The sequence below is a fragment of the Ambystoma mexicanum genome, chromosome 6q, assembly GCF_040938575.1.
Source record: "Ambystoma mexicanum isolate Mex_15411 chromosome 6q, UKY_AmexF1_1, whole genome shotgun sequence".
NCBI classification, from domain to species: Eukaryota; Metazoa; Chordata; class Amphibia; order Caudata; family Ambystomatidae; genus Ambystoma; species Ambystoma mexicanum.
In genome coordinates, this window is record NC_090937.1 from 1,299,462,845 (window position 1) to 1,299,490,037 (window position 27,193).

Below are 27,193 nucleotides of genomic sequence, written 5' to 3' on the forward strand. Positions count from 1 at the left end.
AACCGCGGCTCCCGCCGAGTACAGCATGGTGGCCACCATGCTGTCATCATCGTCCACCCGAGCAGCCCTGAAGTACATGTCCAGGCGGGCCACCCACCTCTTCCATCGGGGCCCCAGGCTAGACGGGGGCCTGTGGGATCAAATTCTGGTATCGGTTGTAGGGCGTCCTGGGCTCTCGCTTGAGCCATGATGGGAGCCCCTTGTGGAGCGGCAGGCTGCGCCCCTAGTGGTGCCTGTGGTGCAGGCGCCTGATTCCCCGGTGGCAGCGGTTGCGGTGCTGCAGGCTGGGCCGCCTGATCTTCGTCCTGAGAGTCTTCCACAGGATCCGCGGTGTCACCGTCCTGGTCGCTGTCGGACATGGGACTGAGCGCACAGGCACCCCCACCACAAGTCCTGGGGCCGCAACTCAGATTCCCACCATCACCATGCAGATGGATGCACCCCCATGCCAAGCACAGCACGGGTTTTGAATTGTAGAGCGGAGAAGACAGTGACGTGTGTCCCCTTCCTTGAGCACCAGCCAAGAGTCATACACACAAAAAAAAAACACCACCGGCCACCACCTTGTGATGATGAAGAGGACCAATAGAAGATGGAGCACCAACCACCACCACCTCGTGATGATGAAGAGGATCAAGAAAAGTGTCCTGATGATGAAGGGGGCGAGGAAGTGCCTTGCTGCCACCTTGCAGCAATGCACCGCAATGTAGAGGTCCCAAAAATTAAGCCATGTGGGTGGACTGGACTAAGCAGGCCCTGCCATAGTAGTCCTAATCCTGGCTTTCACTCGACGTAACAGTCCCAAAATATGATGAGTATGGGCGTGCAGGTCATGCAATTAGCAACCATGAAATCCAAAAATTAGACCTGGATCACCTTCTCGTCCCGAACCGGAGCTCCGAGAAGTTCCGCGGCCTCGTGTTCAAAATGGCCGCCAGCCGCGTGTGCGGTCTGCAGCCACGGCGTGAAACGAAACGTCCGTGAACGTTCCGATCGTAAGAAAAATTCCGGAAGCCTTTCACCGCCGGGCCCGGGCATCCGTCACCACTCGTCGCCACTGTTGGGGGTTTGTCCTTGGCCCCCCCATGCGTGCCCGTGAGCCCCCAACCCGACAGAGCTCACACACACGCTCCCCGGTCGCTTTGTGGCTTCCGGGAACGCCCCGTTTATTAACGCTGCACGCGGCGACGTGCAACGTCACGCCGCCGCGTGCGCAGCCCTTACGGGGCAACGCCACAACTGCCAATCGGCGAGTGCTGCAACCCCCAGCAGTGGGAAACGTGTGGCAGACCCTGCGGGAACCCGACGCACCCACGGGGCTCAATGCGAGAGGTGTACCCTGCACTGGCTGACACGTGGTTCAGAGCTCAGTGTGAGCAGTGGCGAGGCCAAATTCAGAAACAGACAGCGGGCCGCAAGAAACACAGGGGGCGCAGTGGTGAGCAGCGGCAAGATAAGGGGAGATATGGGACAAAGCCGGGCTTCTGACTGGCTCCACATCTGTGCCGGCCCCCCCCCCCCCTGCATACCTGGAGGTACAGAATGGCGGCTACAGCTGGAGAGGAGGCCTCCCAAGCCCAGGAGAAGCGGATTTGAGGAACGTGAGGCTGCCCACTATTAGTAAATCGGGCAGGAGAAGATCTGCGAGGGCGCTGCCTCAAATCTCGCAACAGTAAGCAAGTGCCCAGCCCGCGTGACCATCCACATTTAACTGTTATAGCCGGGAGAGGGGGTACGGCCAGCACCAACTCGAGGGGCTCAACCACCATCACATACGCTGCATGCCCCAGCTGGCCCAGTATAGGACTGCGGGTCCCGATCGATTTATAGTGGAGGATACTCGGGGGGGCTCCCCCGCAAGAAAAAATGATAAGACGATAAGCAGGCCAGTCCAAAGCCTCACAAAAAAGTCACAAAAGCAGCTGAACTCTAACAAGTTAAAGCACCAACCAGGAGAGCGGACACCGGAGTCCCCAGGGGACCCAATTTGAGCATCCAGCCATGGGAGCTCCGGCTGGGCTGCAGCACATGGGACAGAATGACCTAGCCCACCCCGCAGATCCGGCAGCCCCGTGTGGGAATAAGCACCAACCGGGTGCCCAGTGTGGACCACAGGACACAAACTTCCAACAGAGGTACCTACCGAGACCCTGCAACAACACCGCCCGAGGAGGCCATCCTCGCTCAGGGCTGCACAGAGGGGGGGGGACACCCTCGGTCCCCTGCTCCACACACTCCAGCCCAGCCCCTGGCTAACTCCCAGGACCCCAGTTCCAGGAGCATAAAAATCAGTGACGTACAAGGCACGAACAGAAAGCAAATCCTATTCCTCCCACCACCCACTCCCCAGCCCAGGCAGGGCACGAAAACAGATCCAGCTCTTCCCAAGATGTGGGGCAAAGACCCGGACCTCCCACGCAATTGACTTCCCCCTAGACCGAGGGGAAGACACCATGCAGCAAAAAGCTGACCGGCCATAACACAAACCACCACAGTCCAAAAACGGACAGCATAAGGGGAGAACTGGCAGAGGACTCCAAGAAATCAAGAAGGACATCAATAAAATGGAGGAGAGAGTAGATGGGAACAAAAGGACGATTTAGGAAAAACAGAGGATGCGAGAAGATGAGATGCACTGTTGGAGACCCTAGCAACTGCCACCCATAATCTCAAATTACATGACCTAGAAAACAGACCCCAGAGGTCCAATAGCCTTATCAAACGCCTCTCGGAGGACACCCAAGATTGAGATCTAGCGGAGGTCTTTAGAAACATCTTCCGTGCTCTCCTGGAGCAGGGGACTGAGCTGGCGATAACATTTGATAGAATCCATAGAGTGGGGCCCTGCAGACAAGACCCAGGATCGAGACCGAGGGATGTCCTCGTCGCCATGCAGGACTACTTGACCAAGGAAAGCATACTCTGCAAAGTAAGGAAGACGGAAGAGTTTACCCATAATGGCGCACACATATCCTTCTAAGACCTGCGTCAATAAACCCTCCTTAAGAGATGGCCTTTCTGAGAAATCGAGAAGTGTTACAGATGGATATGCCCTTTCTGGCTGCTCTTTGACTGGCAGGGGAAACACAACAAAATTGCGACTTATGACCAAGGAGCAGCCCTACTGGGCATCGAAGAGGAACATCAAGCTCCAACCGATCCACCTGCTTCCTGACAAAATAACCACAGACCCTGGGAATGGTCCACAGTAAGACCTAAGAAGCCCAAAAAGGGGGATCTTCAGTTACCTTTAGAGACTCGTCAACAGGAGAACACCAGAGCTTGGGCAAGTCCCCAACATAGCTCCAGCCTGAAAAGGCATCGACACTGGCGCATATACTTCAACAGCTCGTTTGGGGAGGGTGCAAGTCAAGTTAATGGTCAGGTATCTCATTAATGCTTAGATGCAATCTCTGAGGGGGTCCCATTGGGGTCAGTCAAGGATTCAACTCTCGAGATATGAATTCGAGGGGGGATAGAGGCCAGCTGAATTCGCCCCCCCCCCAAGTTGGGGGTGTGTGGGGTGGGGTTTGGAGAGAGGTCGGATGCTGGGAGACGGAAGCCGCATAGAGGGGGAATCGAAACAGAAAGACTGGTCAGAGCAAAGGGGTGGCCAATGACCTAGCAAGGCGACTTCACAACTAGAAAAAGTGCACTCGGGTGGAAATGGGAACTAGTAACACTCATAATATCGCTAAACATAAACCCACCAGTCAAAAAGAAAAAAGTAGAGCTACCCACGAATGGAGCTTCCAGATTTAATAACTCTGCCAGAAACGTACGCCCATACTTGAGATAGAAATAGAATCATGTTTTGGGGGCAATCCAACCAAGAAGGGGTTCGGGGGGGTTACTGGTGGCCCTCAAAAACAGGCTGGATCTGTACCGAAGGGAATGGATGCGGACGTTCAGGGGAGATACCTAGCAGTAGCCCTGATGGGGAGAGGGGAAAACTACACAGTAGCAACAGTGTACTCCCCCCAACTCCCACCAAGATGCATTTGTTCAAAAAGTGTTGGACAAACTTGAAAAATTGGGAAATATGTCAATCCTCTAAACCAGGGATTTTAATATTGCATGGGACCTTGCTAAGGACAGGAGTATGATCTTACAGGGGACACAATGGGGACCCTCAGGTGAGCTCAAGCGTAGAATTCAAGACCTGGCCTTGGTAGATGCCTGGCGGGAGATGAGGAGGGTTGCACCATGGTTATCAAGGAGCCTACGGGGTCACACTGCAGGAATCTCAATCGGGGCTATTATACTCTCAGATCACCCTCCCATCACCCTAAGCTTGACGCGAAAGCTACGGCCTACCGGACTCTGGAGGTGGCGATACCCGGCTTCTCCCTTCAAAGATGAGACACTAGTCCTAGAAATCGAGGAGCGATTTCAGGTATTCTTTGACACCAATAAGGCGGAGGACACTGCTGCGCAGACTAGATGGGACACCTTTTAAAGCGACAGTAAGAGGCCAAATTATCGCTATTAAAGCAAGAAGAGACAGGGAGCTGAGGCTGCAAGAGAACCGGCTCGAAGCATAACTGAAGGAGGTGATGGCCAAGATGGGAACAGCCCTGACTGCAGAAACTAAAAGGGAGTACTAGGCCACCAGGGGGCAACTAGACTTTATTAAAACCAGGGCGGCGTGAAGGAACCTATTGTCCGTAAGATTAAGGCGAACAAAGCCAACCGTATCCTGGCCAGACTGTTCAAGATGCAAGAAAGAGACAAAACCATTCTAAAAATGAGGCCCTGTACTGACAATAACGACATTGAGGGAGAATTCGTCCAATTCTCCTCTAGACTCTACAGGTCAGACAATCCCAATTTAGCCTGCCAGAAACGCTATTTGCATAAAGTAGACCTGGCGCGAATCACGGAAGATGTGAACACCCTAGAGCAGAACATAACCGCTGTAGAGGTCCGACCAGCAATAACAGTGCTACCCATCAACAAATCCCTGGACCCAGACGGGTTCATAGCAGAGTTTACAAGACCCTCGGGGGAACGCTAATACCCCACCTTACCAAATTATATCAGTTCGCCATAGATGAGGGGTGGGGGGGCATCACCAGGACCATGGAGGAAGCGAGGATCGTTCTTTCTCCCAAGAAAGGCAAGGACCCCATGAGTACGGATCCTATCGCCCAATCACTCTGACCAATGTAGACTCGAAAGTACACACCAAAATTCTGGCAACCAGGCTCGACCGAATCCTTCCTAGGCTGATCAGTCAGGTTTCATTAGGGGCCGGCAGACCGGGGAGAATGTCCGAAGGATAGTGCACTTGATGGAGAAAGTATGCAAGAAGGGGTCCCCGCTCTCCTCATGGCCCTAGACGCTTAAAAAGCGTTTGACTGGGTGGAGTGCAATGCTTTCACAAAAGGTGTCGTTGGAAAGGGGAGAATCTCTCCTTTCCAATGACACCTCCCTCGATCTCCGGCTTGAAATACAGCTGGAGATCGAGGGAAAAGGGCACTCTCCTTCTCTTTCACCGCGGCAGCCCAAAATGGCTGCCGCTGTGAAATTACTTTCACGTCGACATGCAGTCAACGTTAAACTGAAGGTAATCCAGCCCCCGGGCAGTGAGGAGGGACCTCCCCCTCACCTAACTTGGGGGTTGGATTACAGTTTTGTGTGATCCCTGCTTTGCACAGTGCCTAAAAGGACGAGTTATCTTGTCCTTGGCAACCTGGAAGTAATCCCAAGGCACTTACAAGGTTAAGGACCTGTGTGAATTTTTTGTTTTTGGCTTTTTTTCCGTTTTTATGGTCAACAAAAAAAGGTCCTTTATAAAAAATATGTGCTAGGAACTTATCAACGCAGTCTTCAGTGATGCCCGCAGCCTTAGGATCAAATGGCAAAGGGACAGTACCATCACTTTCAGCTGTGTTAGGCAAGAAGCAAAGCATAGGAGACACAGGCAGAAGTCCCATACTAATGTTCACTACAACTGAGGCGCGCGCCCTTGACATTCAAGTTCTTATAGCCACCAATAATCTCGATCTTCTTGCGATTAGTGAAACCTGGCTCCACGAAGCTTCTGGCCATTCACTATCACTTGCCATTCCCCCCTCCCACCCACCCCTCCTCAGACCCCACCCCCCTGCTACAACGTCTTTAGACAGGATCAGCTCACCTGTAAAGGCGGCAGAGTCGCACTCCTAGCTAAAGAGTCGATCCCTATCAGAAAGATGGAAATGACACCTGAGAACAGTGACCACCTACTCATTAAACTCAACCCCTCCCCAAATTGCACCATTACTCTCTATTGCCCACCGGGTCCAGCTACAGACTTCCAAGCTGCCCTGACTCGCCTCCTAACAGAAACTATAGAAATCCACACAGGCCATTATCCTAGGTGACTTCAACCTTGGCCTAAATGACCAGAAAGATCCAGCAGCCAAATCTCTTAACAAAGCATTGGGGACCATAGGGTTCCAACAAGTTATCTCAGACCCTACCGAAATCCATTGCCGCACCATTGACTGGATAACACATCACAACTGTTAAGTCAACATCAAGGCTAACAAACCCTTTTCTTGGACAGACCACCATGTCATCCTCTTTGACGTCGCCAGGGCCAAAACCACTGACCCAGCCTCCCCGCCAGCCTCTACCAGAAGCGCTTGGCAACTGACCAAAGAAAGATTTGCTCCCCACCTTACAGTTCCTGCCCTAAGACCTCCCTTTTTTGATTGACAGCGTATCTGTTATTCAAACCTTTAATACCATCATCACCCAAGCGATGGACACCATCGCCCCTCACTCTCAGAAAAGCCAAACTTACCAAGCACTTCATTCAATGTCTGGTTCACCCACGATCTCCTCGCACTCTGATTTTTATTTTTGGTTAGTTTTTTTAAAAAAAAGGGTAGCACTCTCCACATGAAAAGCTAACCCCTGTGACTCCACCAGAATGGAATTCAACAAATTGGTAAAAGAATTCAAAACCGCCATCCAAGCCAAAGCCACCTCTTTCAATACCAGGATAGACTCAGCACGCTCCAACAATAAAGACGTTCTCTCCATATTCAGGGAGCAAGAAACTCCTACCCCACCCCCTCAACTAATCGCTAATGATGAGGCCTGGTGCAAAAGTATCCAAGATGCCATGCTCAACAAACTCGACCTACTACATACTAAAATCCAAACCAACCAACAATCACTTAACCACCAAGCGCCCCACATCCCCACTGACATGTCTGATAATTCACCCCTATTCTCCTTCAGAGAAGTCACTGAACCAGAAGTCATAGCACTCAGGAATTATATCAAACCGTCGAACTGTAAAGGCTACATCTGCCCAGCTACTCTAATCTAGAATGCACCCCCACACTTGCACCCTTCCTCACTGCCTTTATCAACGCCTCCTTTTCAACTGGCACTGTCCTTGCATGCCTCAAGGAAGCATGGGTCCGCCCCCTCTTAAACTGTCCCTAGACTCAACAGCACCAGGCAACTGCAGACCCATCACCACAGTCCCCTTTCTCTTCAGGATAATAGACAAAGCAGCCTACCTGCAAGTCCAGCAATTCTTGAAGCTAATGACCTCTATTTCCCTGCACGAGGACATTCAAGAGAAGGTGCTTGATCCCTCAACTGAAGAGGTTTTCCAAAAGTGCAAGGCAAGTGTAACTGCAGCTAAATCCTTATTCTATTTTGTTGAGACAAGCTTCCCATCAATTTCAGGTTGTTTAAAGCGTACAACAAGTAGTAATGCATCTTCATGTACAACAAATCCTTATTACTTTTCTTTGAAGATGAGGTACAAACCAAAGGTAAAGCAAGTGGTACACCTTCAACATCGGCATCACACGATAAAAAAAAGTCTGACATCCATCTGGGGGATGTTCATACCATCTGCTCTGATCTACATCAAGTAACATACTTCCCTGGTAGCAGGAAGGATTGCAGAATTCCTATAGCAGTGGGAAAACATGCAAGAGGATTGGGTACAGAACATCATACGTCTGGGTTACTCCTTGGCACTTCCTGCTACACAACTGTGCTCCCAAAATCATCTCTCATTGGGGGCAATAGAATTGGTTCCAGAAAGAGGGCATACTGGAGGGCGATCGCACTGTTCTTAAAATGGTTAACAAACCTCTGGATGATTGTAGCGATTGGAGGGGGTTGGGGGGTTGTCCAGATGGATAAAGCACTTTTCCACTTTGCATAATAGTCCAGATGCTAAGGAGCTGGATCACCTAGCCAGATATTCAGGCAGTCGTCTATCAAGCTTCATAACGGAAGTATCTAAAGCCCTTATGGGGATGGCAAATGGTAAATTGGCAGGACCAGACTCCATCCCAATTGAGTTATTTAAACCTGAGATGGTGTGGGTACCTACAGTAACTGTAATATTTCCTGCAATTTGTATGCCAAAAGGCTGTACCAGCCTCCTGCAAAGAGGCAATTATAGTACCCATTTTTAAACAAGACAGATCTGACCCTGTAGCTTACTGTCCAGTCTTTTTAAATGATACTTCTGCTAAATGCTTTGGACAGGCACTTCATGGAAAGATTATGGAAGGAATGGATATCGGGAAACCAGATTCTTATCAGTTCGGTTTCCAGGATGGTATGGCCACCACAGAGCCAACTACTACATTTATATGCCTAATCCTAGCTAAATATGTGCATGGTTACAAAACCACTGTATACCTGAAGTTTATGGACCGTTGACTGCATTAATCCTGGGCAGCTTTGGGGAACTCTACATGAGCTCGGCATGCCAAGCGAGATCCTACCGATGTTAGTTGAATCGCACTCTAATTTATCGGCCAGAGTAAGGATGGGAAAGCAAGGTAAAATGGCACAAGCATTCTGCATTTTCCAAGAAGCAAGGCAGGGGTATTATCTCTTTGCCAACCACATTACCCACTTTGACGTGTGATGTTTCCAAAACTGCAGGCCAAAACAAAAAAATGTGTGTACTTGTATATGCTGATAAGTCTTGCTAGCCAAAACCAAACACGCTCTCCAAACATTAGTAATTGGATTTAAAGACTATATGGAACACAGATTTGAAAATCACTGTAAGGAAGTCAAAAGTGAGGTGTATTGGCCCCAGTAAACCACTCTAACAAACGTTATTAACGAGGAAAGATTGGAGTGGGTAAATTCCTTTTGTTGCCTAGGTGTAACAATTTATCGTGATTTAAGGTGGATTGCACGTAAATGCTTCCCAAATAAATGGTTCCATTTTGAGATGGTGGACGTCTAGGTGGCCTATCACTGGACCACACTCTGATTTACTCTGCTAATTCAGAATCTGTTTTAATGTTTGGAGGTGCTGTATGGGGTCCTTTCACTAATGTGGCCCAGGTTACTGAAAAGACGTTTCTGAGGAAAATGATGGGTGTCCATCGGGGATTGTTTGGGTATTTGTTGCATGAGGAATGTAGCATGAACTATATTGAAGATCTTATAGCTGTGCAACCACTAATTTACTGGCTTCATTTGTGGGGAAAAACCCCACCCCTTGCTCAAAGTTTGGTGCAGGTCATTGTTTTCAAATGTAAGCAGCTCATTATTCTGGCTAAATTATATTAATTCTGCCCTGCATAAATTATAATAAATCTGCCTTGGTTATGTGTTTCAAAGCGCTCAAGGAGGTTGGGAACATGGGGGGGGGGGGGGGGGGGGTGTGGGAGGGCGGCGGCTGGGGGGCTGGAGAGGACAGTTGCTCAGAGCCCTTGAATTTATGAGACGATAACGGTCTTCACAGCCAGATTAAGTGAATATGATACATGTAACAGTTTAGATAGAACAAATTGGCCTGGTGGTCAGTCTGCGGTTTTTTCAAGTGCACAATAAGGGATGAAGGCAAGGGAGAACAGACAGTGATCTTCAGGCAGGGCTGTATACAGATCGTGCAAGTGCAGGCAGGGAAGGGAGGGCCAGGGGACCAAGTGCACCTAGTCGGTAGATACTGGTGAAGTGCAGAGAAAGAGAAGCTCTGATTTATTACAAGTGCAGTGAGGGGGTAGTGTACAGGGCCCTGGGGCAAGTGCAGAAAGGACTGGCAGGGGTGTCTGGGACCTGTGAGACTGAGGTACGCCAGACGACCAGCTAGTAGGCTGTTTGGAAATGAGGGAAAGAAGGAAGAGCAGCGAACTAGATTAGCAGGGTAGGGTGAGCAAAGGAAGATCTTGAGGAGTTTCCGGAACTTAAAATTTCAGACTCAAGACGGTGGGTGGCAGGGAGATTTTTCCAGAGGGAGGCGCCGGCTGAGGAAAGGGATCTCCCTCCAAATCTCTGCTTGGAGAACCAGCTCTCACAGGTTGGAGGTAGATGAGTGGAGGGCTCGAGAGGGACATTATTTAGGAAGGCAACGTTGAAGGTAAGTAGGTCTAAGGCCCAAGAAAGCCTTGTGGACAATGCAGAGGTTCTTGAATTTGATCCTTGCAGACATGGGGAGCCAGTGAAGGGATTTCAGTGCCGGAGAGATGTGGTCCCTGGGCTGGAGGCCAAGGATAAGTCTTATGGTTCTGTTCTGGATGAGTTGCAGAGGGTGCAGGGCAGAAGCAGGCAGGTTGAGGAAAGAGGATGTTGCAGTGGTCAAGCCTAGAGAGAACCAGGGCTCTGGAGACAATGAGCCGCTGGGGGAAAGTAAGAAAAGGTTGAGTGCCTCTAAGGAGGTGTAGTTGATGGACTTTTTTGAGATGTCAAATGTGAGAGGAGAAGGAGAGAGTGGAGTCGAAGATGACCCCAAGGTTTTTGGCCTCACAGGTGGGGTGGCCATGGACCAAGGGAGGCCGGCCGGAGTGAGAGGGGGAAAGCAGGAGCAGGGATCCCAATGCGAATAATCTGTTTTACTGGCATTGAGACAAAGGTCGTTTGCAGCACACCATGACTGACTAGCAGACAGTCGGGAGGCGGCTGAGGGTAGCCTGAGGATAGTTAGGTGTCATCTGCATAACACTAGAATTTAGAGGTGAAAGTGGCAATCACACTTGACAGGGTAGCCATGTAGGCGTTGAAGAACCAGAGGGATAGGTTACAGCCCTGGGGAATGCCGCAGGTTGAGAGGGTGATAGTCGAGAGAAAAGCACCAAGTTCGAACTGGGATGGGCAGTTGGAGAGAAAAGAGGTTAACCAAGCCAGAGCCTGACCTGTTATTCCCAGAGTATCACAAAGCCGTGAGATCAGGATGTTGTGGTTAACCGGGTCAAAGGCGGAGGAGAGATCAGGGAGAATAAGAACAGAGGGAGTGTTGGTGTTGAGATTTGAGAACAGGTATTTACGGGTGTTCAAAAGAGCAGTTTCCGTCCCTCTGGATGCTCTAAAGCCAGACTGATGTTTGTGGAAACAACTGATTGATTCTGTGTGGAAGTTTAGCTGAGAGATAGCCAGCTTCTCCAGTAGTTTGCCCAGGAAAGGAGTGTTCGAGATCGAGTGGTAGTTTGACAGAATGGAAGGGTCAGCAGAGGGGTTTCTTGAGCAGAGGGTGCACAGGGGAGTGCGTGAGCAGTCAGGAAAGCTCAAGTGCAAAAGGAGAGGTTGCAAAGGTCGGTCAAGGCTGGTGCGAGGGAGTCAATGTTGTCCTTGATGGTTTTAGAAGGGCAAGGGTCCATTTGCTTTGATGAGGCCTACATAGACCGGACTTGTCTGGTGACCTCATCAGGTGTGATGGGAGAGCGAGAGGAGAGTAGAAGTGGAGTTGGGGCCAAGGGAGGCACAGGTGCTGGTGTGTGCTGTGGTGTGGGGGGACGGGAGGAGAGGATGTCTATTGTTTTGTGGTGAAGTGTGCTGCCAGGGCGGAGCAGAGGTCCTGGGTGGAAGTGACGGAGGAGAAGGCTCCTGCAGGATTGGGCAGTTCCTTGCAGACTTTGAAAAGTTCAGCCAAAAGAACGAGTGGCCAACAATTATGAAAAAAAGGAAGCTGTTGAATGATTTCATGAAAGCCAGGGAAGATGCTAGGTGGAATAAAGAAGTCAAAAATGAAAGCGTTCAATGTTATCACACAAATGTCACCGGCATCTCTAATACCATGGGTTAGGTACAGTAGCACACGGACCCGATGAAGAGAGCAGTTGTCCTCCATTTTTGAACAAATGTATTGTTCGCAAATCATAGCGGGAGCAACAGTGTGAAAAAGACCTGCCTATGCTCCAGCAGCCAGGTAAATGACTTACTGCATTTTATGTTCTTTTGTCCGGCCTTTATGACCCTCAGGACGATACTCCACTTTTATTGAATGCTCATGGAGTAAGAAATGTACAAAATGCTTTCAGCCTTCTTTTATCAGTCCAAGATTTGTCCGACGCCCAATGTGTATCTTTATATTGAAAACGCACTCAAATTGCGAAGGCAGCTATTGTCTGACAATTGCTAATGCTTGAATGTAGCACTGCTGGACTTATTCATGATCGTTTTTAAGATGGCTTGTGTTCTAACTGTTATCGCTCTAACTTTTTATGCTTTGTTTAAATTTTTTATACGTTTTTGATTTTACGATTGGAAAAGACGGCATCTCTAACCATACTTAAACGATTGGATGATAAAGGGCCAGTCTCCAGAAGAAGTGTTGCAGAAGATTCAGTTGACATGCAAAACACTGTGTGGCCAAATCAAAATTAATCCCATCCCAGAGGATTCAGTTTATTGGAGCAGTGACCCAGACATGGTTTTGGCAATACATTAATCTCTGTTCATCAAGCACTGGTGGTACCAAAGACTCCTAGTTCTGATAGCATCTTGTTTCCATCTGGTCTCCTACACCTCGCCAGCAGCCAAATCCAACTATTGGATCCGCAGAGCATGGGTACTTTTGGTACATATTGACATTCAGGAATCCCTGGTTTGGTGGAACAAATCAGAAAATCTCTTGATAGGATTCCACACTGACCTGCATCAAGTTTAAAGGATAGTTCCGGGATTTTTTTTTTATTGTCCCTACGGTTCGGCCATGTGTTTTTAAGCATAAATCGGTAGATCGTAGAAAACTTTCCTATGGACCTTACCCGACTTTTCGTCCATTAACGCACTCGAAATCAGCCGCCATTTTCTAATAATCCTGTCATTTCCCCCCATCGCCCTGGCTCACCTGCTTTTGCGGCACTAAATCAAATCCCCCGCCCCTGAGCCTGACATCAGCAGACGCGTACCGCTCATTTCCCAACGCCAAAGCACGTTTCGTGTCAACAATCGCTGCGCCTCAGCTAATGAAGTGTCGCCATGGAAATGGCAGGACGCCTCTTTCCTCTATAAGTATAAACACACCGTTTCACAACACACAGCAGCAGATTTTCGATTCCATTACTCTCTGTGTTACTTTGAGTATTCTGTGACTCGTTTCTGTGCTCTGGTCAGCTACCTTCGCCGCTTCTAGGCATTGTGAACACCTGTACCATCTCTGTAAATTATTTTACTTTCTTTACCACACAATGGCTACAATAATGCCGTATATGTACGAGCCCGAGTACACCGAGGAAGAACTACTGGAAAGGCAAGCACGCGAAAACGATGGGGATTCGGACGGCAGTTGGGAGGACCAGTCAATGGATGAAGAGCCTGGACCATGTCGCATGGACGGCGTCTCCACCTGGTGCACGTGCAATCGGTGCGAGCTAATGCCAACTGAGGAGGAGAGCTGCTGCTGCCGTGAAAATTCCGGGTGCTTGGCGTACATTTCGGAAGGCGAGCCAAGTCCGCAATGCATCACCGAGCTGCCAGAGTTCAGGGAAGCCTGCCTCTCACGGACCGTGTTGAGGATGATGATGGTGCTTATGCACGAACTTCGCGGCACTGTTCGTCCGCGTAATCCGAGTAACGAGTAAGTATACTCTGGTTGTGATGTCAGTGATGCCACTACTATTTCATGGTCGTCTCCCACATAAAAAAATTACATCTACATATCATTCGAATGCATGTAAATTGGTTCCATATTGTGCATTTTCTAGATAGAATTTCTTTCAAAGCAGAATGACATTTTTTACCTGAATCGACAGTGATAAGAAAGTTTTGTCATTTTAATACAGTTTGCATCTTTCATTTTCACAGGTGGTACAGGCTGGTGGCCTATCGTTGCTTCACTTGGTGGCTTCACGGGAGGCTCGGACACCGCGTTCGGAGAGTAATACCTGCCTGTGCGGTACTTGCCATTAGACAACATTTCCCCAGCGACAGTGGACAATACCGCAGATTTTCCCTGGATGTGCTGCAACCGGAACTTTACAATTATTTATGTTCAATTGAAATTAAGATCTAAAATAAAACCCAACATATATTTTAACAATGGTTGTTTTGATTTTTTAAATGAATCTAGTGTGTCTCCATTGAATAGTCTTCCTGTGCCTTGTCTTGTCACACCACATGTCTCCGGCCAGCATCCGCCGCCCACCTTCAATCCACATAACCCTTGAACCCATATGCAGCAGACATACATATGTTATTTTGCGGGTTGGCATCAAGCCTCCCGGCCTTGCCTCCTCCCCCAAAAATACTTACCACACCACTTTGTTCAAGCGTTGGCAATAAAAGGAAGGCCGTTGGATTTTATTGATACAAAACATGGTTATAGGTAAATAATCCATATGGTTGATCATAATAAATCATCCTTTTGGGCACCGGGTACAGAGATGACCCCCTCTGGCCCGTGCCGCCTTGCCACCACAGGCCAGCCTGCTGCTGACTAACTGCCTAGGCATCCAGGGTCTCCAGGGTGAACTGCACCCATATATTCTCCTGGGAGGGTGAGGTATTTATAAACTCACACCCCTGCCTTCCATGTACTAGATCCTGCAGCCTGCCTCTTACATGCAGTTAGATGGCCTCTCCTTGGTGAGGCCCTGCGGCAAACGAGTCTTGTCTGCATGACCACCGCCCCAATCCCCCCCCCCACCCCCGCCCTATCAAAGGCAGTTCGCACCGGGGTACTTGTGCTGGCAAGTGGAGCTGTCGGGGAGCGATAAAGGCCAAGAGGTGCCAAAGACCATGTACACTTCAAAGTGGTCTATAGAGCATGGGTTGTTGTTCCCATGTCTACCTCCAGACCCCGTGTCTCCTGCCAAGCATCCCCCCTCACGCTGGACGGCCCCCTGCAAACCGCATAATGCCACGACATATACACGTCATTCATTCACAAACACACCCCTGTTTCGAATTCTTTATAACCCACTTCATATTCTAATGAGAACTTCTTTGCGCTTTGCTAGTCAACCCGCGAAGGTGCTGGTTATCTGCTCTTCGTCTCTGTGAACGTCCGTGACCACTTCGAGGAAACTCGTCAGTTTGCAACCTGTTGTTCTACGACAAGAAACTACTCTGATCCCTGCATCTAACTGTTTGTTCGTCAAGGTAAGGCCATGTACCATAATCATTTTGCGTCCAATTTCTTTTCGTTCAAGACAGTACATGCAAGGAACTAGTCACATGTTCTGAGTTTAGTCAAATTATCTTTCTATTTTTTTAAAGTTATTCAAATACTTATCCGCATGTGAATAACGTGTATAGTTCCAAGAACCAAAACGAACCTTGCATTGAACCTTTTATGTGTCATTTAATTTTTTAACACATTGGTATTCATAGAGAATTGTTGATCTTTACTTTTCAGAACTTTCCACAATGCCTGCCTGTTCCATTGGCGGTTGCCCTTCGAATACCCATAATAAATATGAAGGTACTATAATGCATGTTTTCCCTAAGACAATAGATCAGATAAGAGAATGGGTCCGATATTGCGGATATCCACCGTCTGAGCTTGAAAGTAGAGTCCTAGAAGACTTTGCGGACAAGAGGGGTGATCGATACCGCATCTGCAGCAGGCACTTTAGCTCAGACATGTACTCCACATCATTGCTAATAAAGAAGAACACACCGCGAGCGAGGCGAAAATTGCTCTCAACCGCTATTCCCACTCTATTCGTCCACATCCCTCCACTGGTGAGTCAAGTTTACGTATTTATCTCTCGGCCTTGCGGTAGTGTGTAGCATTAGCTAACCATAATTTCCCCATTTATGTATCTACTCAATATGAAGGCGGAAGATTCTCCATCCGTGTCGTTATTGCAGTCATCAGCCACTTCAAGCGCCTATCGGGTAATCTTACTTAGCTATTTTGCCACTGACTTGTTTTAGGCATGTAAATCAATAGTTTTAATTTATCGTGTGATTATTTTACCTAATGGTACACCCTTGTACTCGTCCTCTAGTCTTTGTTTTCAGTTATAATTATTGTTATCCAAAATAATGCAAGTACTGTCTTTCAGGGAGATGCTGAGGAGTCCAACGTATTGACGACAACCGTTGATGTCACTCAGATGCTCGAGGTACGTTTCCGGACAGTTCCATCGATGGAGATCATCAGATCTTGCATTCTTGTAGCGTGATTGTTACACACAATGTTTCTTTCGTTTTTAGCCATTGATATGTCCTTCTGTCGTCGCCCTCCTATGTGTCTTCTTTTTTCAATATTGTGTTCATTACTAATGAAAATCCTATGTTTCAGGGAGTCGATGGAGCATTAGTCCAAGAAGAAGGGGGAGCATGCAGTTACGGGTCGGCGCAACAGCTTGCAGAAGTGTGCACCGCAGTTACATCGTCCCTTGATGTTCTTATGCATTTCGAGGTATGGATACTGACAGTTCGATCAAGCGAAATCATATGACGTGATTACATCCGCTATACTTCCTTCTTTATTAACGCAAGTACTATGTTTCAGGGAGATGACAGAGCTTCTTCTACAAGAACATCACCCCTAGTAGTTGATGCAGATATCTGGGTGGTGACACTTCCAACGATCGAGCAAATCGAATCATATTTAGATATCCATTATTTATTTTAGACAACTGATCATTTGTGCAGGTCTATTTAGATGAGCCGTTGACGCCTGCACAAAGTGTATGTTCTTTTTAACAAAATAGAAAACCATACTAATGCAATTACTGTGTTTCAGGGAGTTACTGAAGCATCATCTTCAATAATATCATCAATAGAAGTCTATGAGGAGCCAGAGGTATGGATCTTGACAGTTCCATCTAACTAGATCAACAATGCGTGAATAATTGTCGTTTGAATGTTCTACACAAAGTGTTCATTCGTGTTTTGCTATTGAGATGTACGTGGGTATTGGTCCCCAAGTACATTTTGTGTTTTCAATATTATTATACATACTAATGAAAGTTCTACGTTTCAGGGAGTTGATGGAGCGTCAGTGCGTGATGGATGTGCTTATGAAAATATAGTCGTTGCAGCGCAAGAGGAAGTGGAGACATGCACACACGAGTCGGAGCAACAGCGTCCCAATGTTGAAGTTCGAGGCAAGAAAGTTTCAAAGAAAAGAAAGCAAAAGAAGGTTAGTGTCCTGGTCACTATATTATGTTGTTTGTCACTGTTAATAGTTCAATACTGTAAGTTGTGTTTAAACTGAACATCCCTTTTCCAATCTGTCCCCTAGTTGCGAGTGGGTGTACGAACTAGATCTACACAGACAGTGAAGCGAACGAGAGATGTTGCTTGTCAAACCTTTTGGCAGGGACTTGAGACTGGAGATGCATTGTGCCAATGGGAAGAATATGAAGTGATTGACAACGGAGCTATACCACATCCAGCCATTGATAGTGAATGTCCTCCTGGTAGTTCGGATGCAGTCGGAGATCAATTCACAGAATCCACACCCGCAAAAACTAAGGCCGCGAGAAAGTTGAAGAAATTGTTTTATTCACCCATCGCCGGAGAAGGAACAGATGTTGCAATGGAAGAGAATGAAGTGGACGACAATGAAACACCATCAATATCACTGAACATAGCGGAAGACGATATCAGAGATTCTACCTTTCATGTGAGTGACATGTCCTCAAAGTTACAGGCCGAACCAGCTGGGATGCAGAGTGACAGTATAAGGAAAGAGGCCAAATTCATTGTATTCGATAGTTGTTTGATTGATATTATTATTCGGATGAAATGTGGGCATTCGGTTGGTGGGGAAGTATGTGGGGAGCCATTGATTAATGTGACTCGTGCTATTCGAGGCACTAACCTTAAAATACATGCCTCCTGTACAAAATATCATCCTTTCTCATGGTCTGCACAACCCATGCTGGGGCAACTGCCAGCAGGCAATCTACTTTGTGCAGCGGCTGTACTTTTTAGTGGTTCAAGTTTTAAAAAGTTAGTCTTTCTTTCAGTTTGTGGGAATCCATTTCATTGCGAAAACTCAGTTCTACAAATACCAAACCGATTATCTATTTCCAGCCATTAGCGAAGCTTGGAGAATGGAAAAAATGTCTATTGATAGTACATTCGCAGGCAAACGGTTCAGGCTAGCCGGTGATGGACAGTGCGACAGCCCAGGATTTTCAGCCAAGTACTGCACCTACCACTTTCAGGACATGGAAAGTAAGAAAATTGTGAGTTCGGTGGTCGTGCAGGTGTCACAAAGTACATCCTCAGTGGCCATGGAGAAAGTTGGCTTTGTAGCATCATTGCAAGAACTACAATCGCGGGGAATGGTGATCGACCTGATAGCCACGGACAGACACGTTTCAATTGCCAAGACAATGAGGGAAGAGTACAAAAATATAAATCACCAATTTGACGTTTGGCATCTTGCAAAAACAATCAATAAAAAAATGTCGGCTGCAGGTAAAAAAAAAGATATGCAAGGTATTTCACAGTGGTCCAAGTCAATCAGCAACCATCTTTGGTGGAGCTCAAAAACATGTGGCGGGTCGTTGGAAATTCTACTGGAAAAATGGCGGTCAGTAATGCTACACTGTAGCAACGTTCACCGCTGGACCACAAACCAACATTTCCACAATTGTGAACATGGCCATTTGTCCACAGAGGAGGCACGGAAGAAGAAGTGGTTGATTCCTTCATCACCCACTCACAAAGCCATTGAAAAGATTGTATTTGATAAAACTATAACCAGAGATTTGAGGGGACTCACGGAATTCTGCCACACAGGAGATTTGGAGGGGTTCCACAATATGTGCCTAAAGTACAGGCCAAAACGATGGCGTTTTGGCATGGAGAGCATGATAAATCGGACTCTTCTAGCGGTCTTGGCACATAACCATAATGTTGGCCGTCAACAAAGTAGGACGACCGGAACTTTAGGGACGCTTCGCTACAATAAGGCCTTCACTAAAAGAAGTAAACAATGGGTGATCAAACCAGTGTTTCAGGATATGCAATATGAGTTTATTGAGAAACTTATTGTTGATGTCCTAGATAGGCACATACATGGAGTTGTGAACGAACCTGTGCAGGGGACAACTGCATTGCCACCCAACATTGCCTCTGTTCCATGTCCACCTAAAGAAGAGCTCATTGAGAAATACACATCACGGTTTAAATGATTGTAATTTGATTGTCTGTTCTCTCGAGTCTCCTCATGTTGCAGGCCCATTGAATATGTGTATCTATGTAATGTGTAAATAAAAGTGATTGCTCAGTGTACATGCAATGTGTCTCTCCACCGTTGCCCCTCCCTTCACCGTGCAGTTGTGCGAACCACCCGGGTGTCACCTGTGACTTTGCTCTGGAGTCTCCTCATGTCGCAGGCCCATTGAATATGTGTAGCTATGTATTGTGTAAATAAAAGTGATTGCTCAATGTACATGCAATGTGTCTATCCAACCTTGTTCATTTGCGCATTAAATTAAACCAAACAGTAATATAAATAATTTTTCAAAAAATATAGAATGTCTCCGTATTTATGGTTCTCTGGGGCTGCAAATGCACGCAGACAAAATGCAAAGATGGAGTGTAAATGTCAAGTCCTGTGAGATGGCCTTACACTGAATGTAGCTAACTAGGAATGTGTGCTCATTCAAAGTGAAGGTCAGCTGCTTTGATTTTTTTGCTCGGGTGCCGGAATGGCCCACGACTCAGTATAAGGTTCTATTGTTATTTGACCTTGACAGGCCGGGACCATCCCGAAAGACTTCTTTTTGGGGGTGTGGTGCAATAACGTAAACGATAATGAATATAATTTCAGAAACGAAAGCCATTTAATGTTCGTTCATTAGAAGAAATAACGTCGGCATAGAAGGAGTGGTATTTCGGGGCTGCCCTACGCACAGACACAATGGAAAATGCAAATATAATGTAAGTAACTCTTTAGATGAGTTTATACCGCAATTTAATTACTATACAGTAGCTTTAAAGACGGGTTAAGTTGTACTTGTTCGTTCTATGTGGCATATTGTTTTGTACCGCGCACTTGAGGAGAACCATCTCCTTTTACGGAAGCACCTCAAAACCTTCCTCTTTGCTTCTGCTTTCTCTCTCCCTCTCCCCTGCTACAACTGGTCCACTGTCTGCGACCTCGGTCCTGGGCCCTTCCACTCTCCACTTGCACTGCCTCCCTGTCAACCCCTGCACTGGGGGACTGTCTCAGTATCCTACAGGCCCCCCTTGACGTATAATACCCAGTTGCACTGTCCTAGCTATGAAATAATTTCCCGACCTAATATATAAAATGAATAATTTTAATAAAGATCTCATGGTGAGACTAATTTCATTTTTTATGTTTTTAAAACAGGTACATCCTTCATTATTGTATGTGTCACGAGTACCAGACACCGGCGGATGGCTTTTATAACCGCCAGTTGCTTCTCCGCGTGAACAACGTTAGCACCCTGACCATTTTATGGGACGATCGCCAAGTACAAGTATGCCCTTACGCGGTACTAATGGCTAGATGCAACATACAGACCGTTGTGGTGGCCTAGTGCCTCGTTGTTGGAACAGCTATGCGATTATCAGTGCGACCGAAGAGCTTATTTTATCGTAAACCAACACCCTGTGTACTGCACATGAACATCGCTTGCCTCAAGACGAACTATTTTGGATCGAGAGCAAAGAAAAATGCAAATCGCAGAATATTCTCTAAACATTTGCTGTCCAATAAATGTACTTTGCCAAATGGACAATCTTGCCGTTTGCTTTTAAACCACAGTTCCATATTCCGAATTGTGGCGCTGTATTGTGAGATGATCTAAGACCCTGTGTACAGCAAAGGAACATTGCGTGCCTCAAAACAAACTTTTTGGAACGTGAGCAAATAAAAATGCAAATCGCTGAATATTCTCTAAACATTTGATGTCCAATAAATGTACTTTACCAAATTTACAATCTTGCGGTTTGATTTAAAAGTACAGTTTCATATTCCCAATTGTGGCGCGCTGTGTTGTGAGCTGATCTGTGTTGGTTTCCAGGTTCTGTGTGGAGTCGCGTAGAAGACGCCTGGGCGCGTTTGCCTACGCAGCACAGTCACGTCACGGATACAGGCGGGGAATATGAATGTTTTGATAAAGTCTGTTTCAGGGGCGGGGGATTTGATTTAGTGCCGCAAAAGCAGGCGAGCCAGGGCGATGGGGGGAAATGATAGGATTATCAGAAAATGGCGGCTGATTTCGAGTGTGTTAAGGGACGAAAAGTCGGGTAAGGCCCATAGGAAAGTTTTCTACGATCTACCGATTTATGCTTAAAAACACATGGCCGAACCGTAGGGACAATAAAAAAAACAGTCCCGGAACTATCCTTTAAATGATTCTTCAGGATTTGGCAGCACACGATATTTGGTCAGAACAAGAGAAAGGACTACTACATAAACGTTTTATGGCGCTGAAAGCAATTTTGTATACTCTAAAGTAATTTCATCCCCCAGTCCAGGCAAAGGTGGTAATATGTTATGGATAATGCCACCGCTGTGTTTTATGTAAATTAGCAAGGGGGTGTGCTTGCTCCCATCCACTTAGTATTCTGGCAGAAGACATTTGGTATTTGCCCATGGAAAACAATCTTTTTCTAACAGGGAAAGTAAAACGCCTTGGTGGACAAACTGAGCAGACCAGTGTCTGCTCCACCGGAGTGGGACCTAAAGGCATCTGTTGCGAAGATGCTTTATCCAGAAGAGGGAGTACCCACTGAGGACATGTTTGCAATCAGTACAATGCCATTTGCCCCCAATCTGCATTGAGAGACTGACGGGGGCATCACTCTTTGCACCATGCTCTACCACTGAACTGGTTGAACAAGACGTATGTGTTTCCTCCAGTTCACCTGATAGACGAGACATTGCGGCAGTTCAAAACAACTTGTAGTTCTAAAATGATCCTTGTCTCATTTTGGCCACGCCAGATTTGGTTTGGATCTATTCAGTGAGGACAGCAGGTGCAGATCTACCTGTGTCGGAAGATATTCTGACTTCGCAGATGGGGTAGGTGCTTCACCCCTCCCCTTAATTACTGAACCTGTATGCCTGGTTCCTGAACAACTGATCTTCACTCGATTTCAAATTATCAGAACAGAATTTAAAAATCATGTCTTCCAGGAAACCATCCACAAGGAAGCAATATCAAAGCTAATGGTGGTCCCGGATCGCAGGATTGGAGTTCCATCTAAATGAAGAGATTTTCCTTCCAATCTTTTATCCCCGACCATTCATAATTGGCAGAGAAGGCTTTACATAATCTGGATGTGTCAAGGACTCTAAAATTGTGTTTAGAAGGGACCAAATCAACTGTCACTTATGGTAGCCTTTCGCCTGGTAATAAGCCTGCAAAAGCTAAAATTTCCAGGTGGATTGTCTCCTGTATGGCAAAGGCTTATGACGTGAAGGGCTTTCAGCTCCGCAGAGACTTCAGGCTCATTCCACAAGAGCCAAGGCAGCATCAATAGCCTTTATTGGGCACATCCCTGTTACAGAAATTTGTAGGGCTGCTACTTAGGCTACACATCTTGAATTATGGTCTAGACGCATCTTCAAGGAAGGATTCTACTTTTGGCCAAGAGGTACTTTAAAATGCAATTGTATGAATCTCGTATATGCTGTCTCCTTAACCCTTGTATGATTAATAATGCTTTGTAGTCTGGTCCCAACCTTGTGCGAAGGAAGAAGACGACGACATAGGAATGAAAAATTACCTTTATGGTGATTCAGGTTAGTCCTTGCGCTCCATCCATCCCCAGTAAAAACATATGCTTGATCACAACCGCCAGCATGCGAAGAGAGAACTGAAGATAACTGGGCGTGCTGTTGTTGACGTGGGGATGCGTAAGTCCCATAACTTTATTAAAGTTCTGAAAAGGGCAGCTATGTTTTGAAGGCTGGCATTTTGTTCCCAACACACCTGCGGATAAGGCACTCCCAGCCAGTTTTGAAGGAGGGAGAGCAAGGACTAAATCCTGAATCCACATTCAGGTAACTCTTGTAGTACTTTCGTCGTATCTTCAAAATACTTCCATCAGTTCTTGTATTACTTGCCTGCTTTTCGATTTTGATATTCTATCTTTCTCAGTTATGAGTTGGTATCTTTGAACTAGGAAATTGATTCAAGTCCATCATTAGTAGACTGTGATTATTGGAGTTCTTGTAATTGTAAGAATTTGATTTGTTGAAAGCATCATCGTTGGGAAGAAGTTAATATTCTGGTAATTTGAGAGCTATCGAGCTGAATGAAGTGTTTCCTTGTAATGGAAGAATACATTTCATGACATTCCAAACCTCTGACTAGAACTACTTCATTTAAGGGCATATTTCTCCTTAGCTGTGGCAGTGCTTTCATTTGGGGGGTGGAGGAGGTGGGGGAGGAGGGGTGAAGGCCATATAAGGCCTTTCAAATTGCACTTTAAAGCTTTTGTAGAGGTTGGTCATTAGGTGCCCTGATTGAGAGTTTGGAAGATCTGTGAAGCTTTGGGTTATTGGAAGATTTGGAGATGTGGCGCTCTACATGTTAAATTAGTTTCTGACAGTGTAGGATGCCTTTAAGCAAATTGTTTCATCTAGACCAAGAGAAATCCTTACGAGACACATTTTTGTTCCCCCCCCCCCCCTCCGGATAGTGTGGCTAGGTCCGAGTGGCTAATGTCAGACTACGAGGGTGTTTGTTTTTGTGTGTTTTTTAAAAAAATAAATTGGCGTTGGGGGAACTTCTTTTATTTGCCAACGGCTGCCAAACAATATAATGACAAGGCTCATTGTCCATAACTCATCTTCTCATGATGCAGAGTGCTTTTAATTGGCCCATTGCTTCTTAACTAAAACACTTATTTTATTGGCACCCTCTTTTAAATGGTCCGGCACGCCTGACCGTGTTGAGGTTTACTTGTTGGTCAGCTCCTTGGTAATGTGCATTTAATGTGTGAAACTGTTACGCTATGCCAAGTAATATAACCCTACATTATAATGATGTAATTTTCGCCTTCATTTTATAGGGGAACATTTGTACTTGGAAGATGGCATAATTTATTTCTCTTAGGAGCTGCAAAGCTTCTAAGGGGTGGATGGAGGGGATGTGTGTGCACACAGCATAATCTCTTCCAATGTAGAATGAATGTGTGCATATTCGATGTAAACCCTTTAGTTGAAAGTATGCCGAGGGTATGGTTTATGCAACCATAGAAATGTACCAGTTAATTGTAAGCTGCATTTCTAGAACTCGCCCCACCATGTGTTTCTCATACTGATACAGATAACATCGCAAATGATCTAATCAGTGAGGTTAGGGTGCTGGGGGGCTCGTCTCTAGCATATCCTAAACTACCCCTCTATATCCCAACTCGTACACTTTTTCCCAGTGTCATTTTTGTGTATTTTTCCTTTGCAAAAGTAGGTCACATTCAATCCCTCCGAAACCTCTCCTTACCCACCACGAGTTTAGGACCAGAGTATGGGACTCCTACATGGCCATTTCTATGAGTATTTTTATGCTGTTTTTGGTAGCAGCGGACCCGCAGATCCAATAGAGCCAGTGTTTGGCTGAGCCATTACCGAAAAATTGCAATCAAGGCACTCTGTTCTGATGCGGTGGAACCAGTACCCGCAATCAAATTCACTTTCTCTTTAGTCGATCCAATTTGAAGCTTTCATTTCCAAATTGGGGTCTGTGGATTTAACTGACAAAATAAACAAAGTGAAAATGTTTCTAGTGTTTGTGTTTTTTTTAAATTTATTTATTATTTTTTTCTCTAGTTTATTTTAATAAATATGTGCTGCTTGAGCTTTGACCAAATGAAGCAAAGCACTGAAGTTGGCCCAGATGCCTGCTCCTCACGAAGGTTTCGTGCAAATCCTTTTCCTGCTTTTGTTTCCTGTAGGCGAGTGCAACATGTTATCTGTAGAAATTTGAGTGAGGGGACATGCAACTTTCGGGCCTCATAACTTTGACCCCGTTGGACAGAAGGTTTTGACAGTTTAAGGGGGCATGTATACTTTTTCCAAGTTTCGGGCTCCGAAATGCTGCTTCTTATGGAAACACCAGAACATATTGAATAGATCACTGTTTATGTCAAACTTAAGTGCCCATGTTTATTTTCACGTTTGTCCAGAAAATGAAAACTCCACATTCAACCCTTTGATATGATAGGTTATTTATAACGCGCTTAATAACCAGAGGTTTCTAAGTGCGGACCCGGGGATCGAACCAGTGTTGCTCTGTTGCATTGCTTCCAAAGTGAGCACGTTGCCCCTGAGCTATCCTCCCGAGACTCTGACTGCTTTTTTTTCTTCCTGTACACAATGCAAACAATAGTGTCCAATACAAACATGGCTTCAACAGTATGTAGGAGTCCAACTTTATTTCTAGAGCGTGTGTGATGTGTACTACCCGGAGAAATTGAGGCAAGGCTATAGAGCAAATTAACTTGGCAGTCAAGTTGAAAACATGAAGTGGGTGCATTGGGAATTCACTGTGTTGTCAAAGCCAATTGGCTTGGCACTTCCAATGTAGAGGGCAGGAATATTTTCCATGTGGCACTTTACGAAAATTCTTATCCTCCCATGAGCAAAGCCAGGCTTATTGACTTAGTGAATGCTAGTTCTATTTAGGATGATAACCTTGATGGCTTCATATTTTAAAAAGCTCTTTTCCACTAAACCAAAGACTTTGTATTCAATTGCATGCAGACAGTTGGTTTGAAAGTTTTTGCCAAGACCAGTCTGTAGTTTGTGAGCATCTCCTGTTAACTGATGATTAGGAGTTTGTAAGAGCGGATTTTTTTTCTGATTCTGCAGAGTGGAAGTTCTGCTTCCAAAATGTGCTTCAGAAACTCTTGGCATAACATGCAAGAACCTGGTGAAGGTTTTTAGCTTGCTTTTCACTAGAAGCCTCCTGGAGCGGGCCTCTGCTGGGGGGGGTGTTGGGCATCAGAATGATTTTTAGTTGTTGGTAGTGTGAAGTATAACTTTCAAATGAATAAAACATATGTTCCTAAATGTTGTAAAAGCAAACTCATTTGTGGAGAATACATTCTGTCTTTCATTAATATGCTGCATCTTCTGTCTTTCAGGTTTCGAAAGTATTTTAGAAGGGCTTTATGGACCAGGACTTCGAAGAGACCTCAGTTTATTTGACGGTATTTGAATTTAAATTTCTACTGATTGCATGAAAAATGTTATGCCCATTCAAACTTGTCTCGTATACCTGTCATGCTTGGTCTTAATTTTTTTTCTCACCGTTTTAGCATGTCTGTGAACTTCGTTTGGCGAAGCTTGATATTGATCACATAGTTTTGGCTTTTTTAGGCTCACCCCTGCCATTGCATTGCTTTATTAGTTATATTAAAGGTTTGTTCTGGTGAACAGCAGATTACCAGTACTACAGTATAGTACTAACCAGGCAACACTGTTATGCAGTTAACTGAACTGTAGGTGCTTCAAGAAGTGGGCAAGTAAGTTTTCAGTGCCTACTTGCATGTCTAGTGAGCTGTAACATTAAATCCCCAAATGAGCCTTCCCCTAACCCCCGCATACTGTTTACTTTTCCCTTGGTGTTTACTGAGGCCACAGTCAAATCTTGCTTTATTGGCCTATTCATTTTGATAATTTTCTTCTAAGGAACACGTTTCTTTTAAATCTAGGGAATTCACTATCGTGTTGTACTCTCATGCAGACTTTAAAGGGCTTTTTCTGACTTGTCGTTTTCTAGAATAATGTATAATTGTACCAAGCCAGAGTGTAGCAAGGGGTGGCAGGAATATGTGATTGTCTTTTGGCGACAGTTTAGCTTCCAAAGATATCCCAAGTTAAGTAATTTTAATACATTTATTTGTAAAGGTAATAAAATGGTCATTCTCCTCAGTGACTAGGCAAGGGGTTTTTCGAGAGAATTTAGTTGGATTAACAAAAATGGGCAACTGATGGTGTTTGCTGTGCATACGAACTGTGCCCTGAACGTTCGTTTTTGGAGTCCTTTTACTACTGGCACTGCGAGTTTTCCATAACTCTTGCCAG

The 27,193-nt window shown here is 46.0% G+C and overlaps 1 protein-coding gene across 4 annotated transcripts in view; it reads left to right on the plus strand.

The window, feature by feature from the left end:
* Positions 1 to 27,193, plus strand: part of LCORL (ligand dependent nuclear receptor corepressor like) — a 1,174,596-nt gene that overhangs the window by 108,993 nt on the left and 1,038,410 nt on the right. For all 4 annotated transcript variants that reach the window (XM_069631902.1, XM_069631901.1, XM_069631903.1 and 1 more), the window contains exon 2: positions 26,251 to 26,316. In XM_069631902.1, coding sequence (XP_069488003.1) covers positions 26,251 to 26,316 — 66 coding nt within the window. The remainder of the gene's footprint in view (positions 1 to 26,250; positions 26,317 to 27,193) is intronic.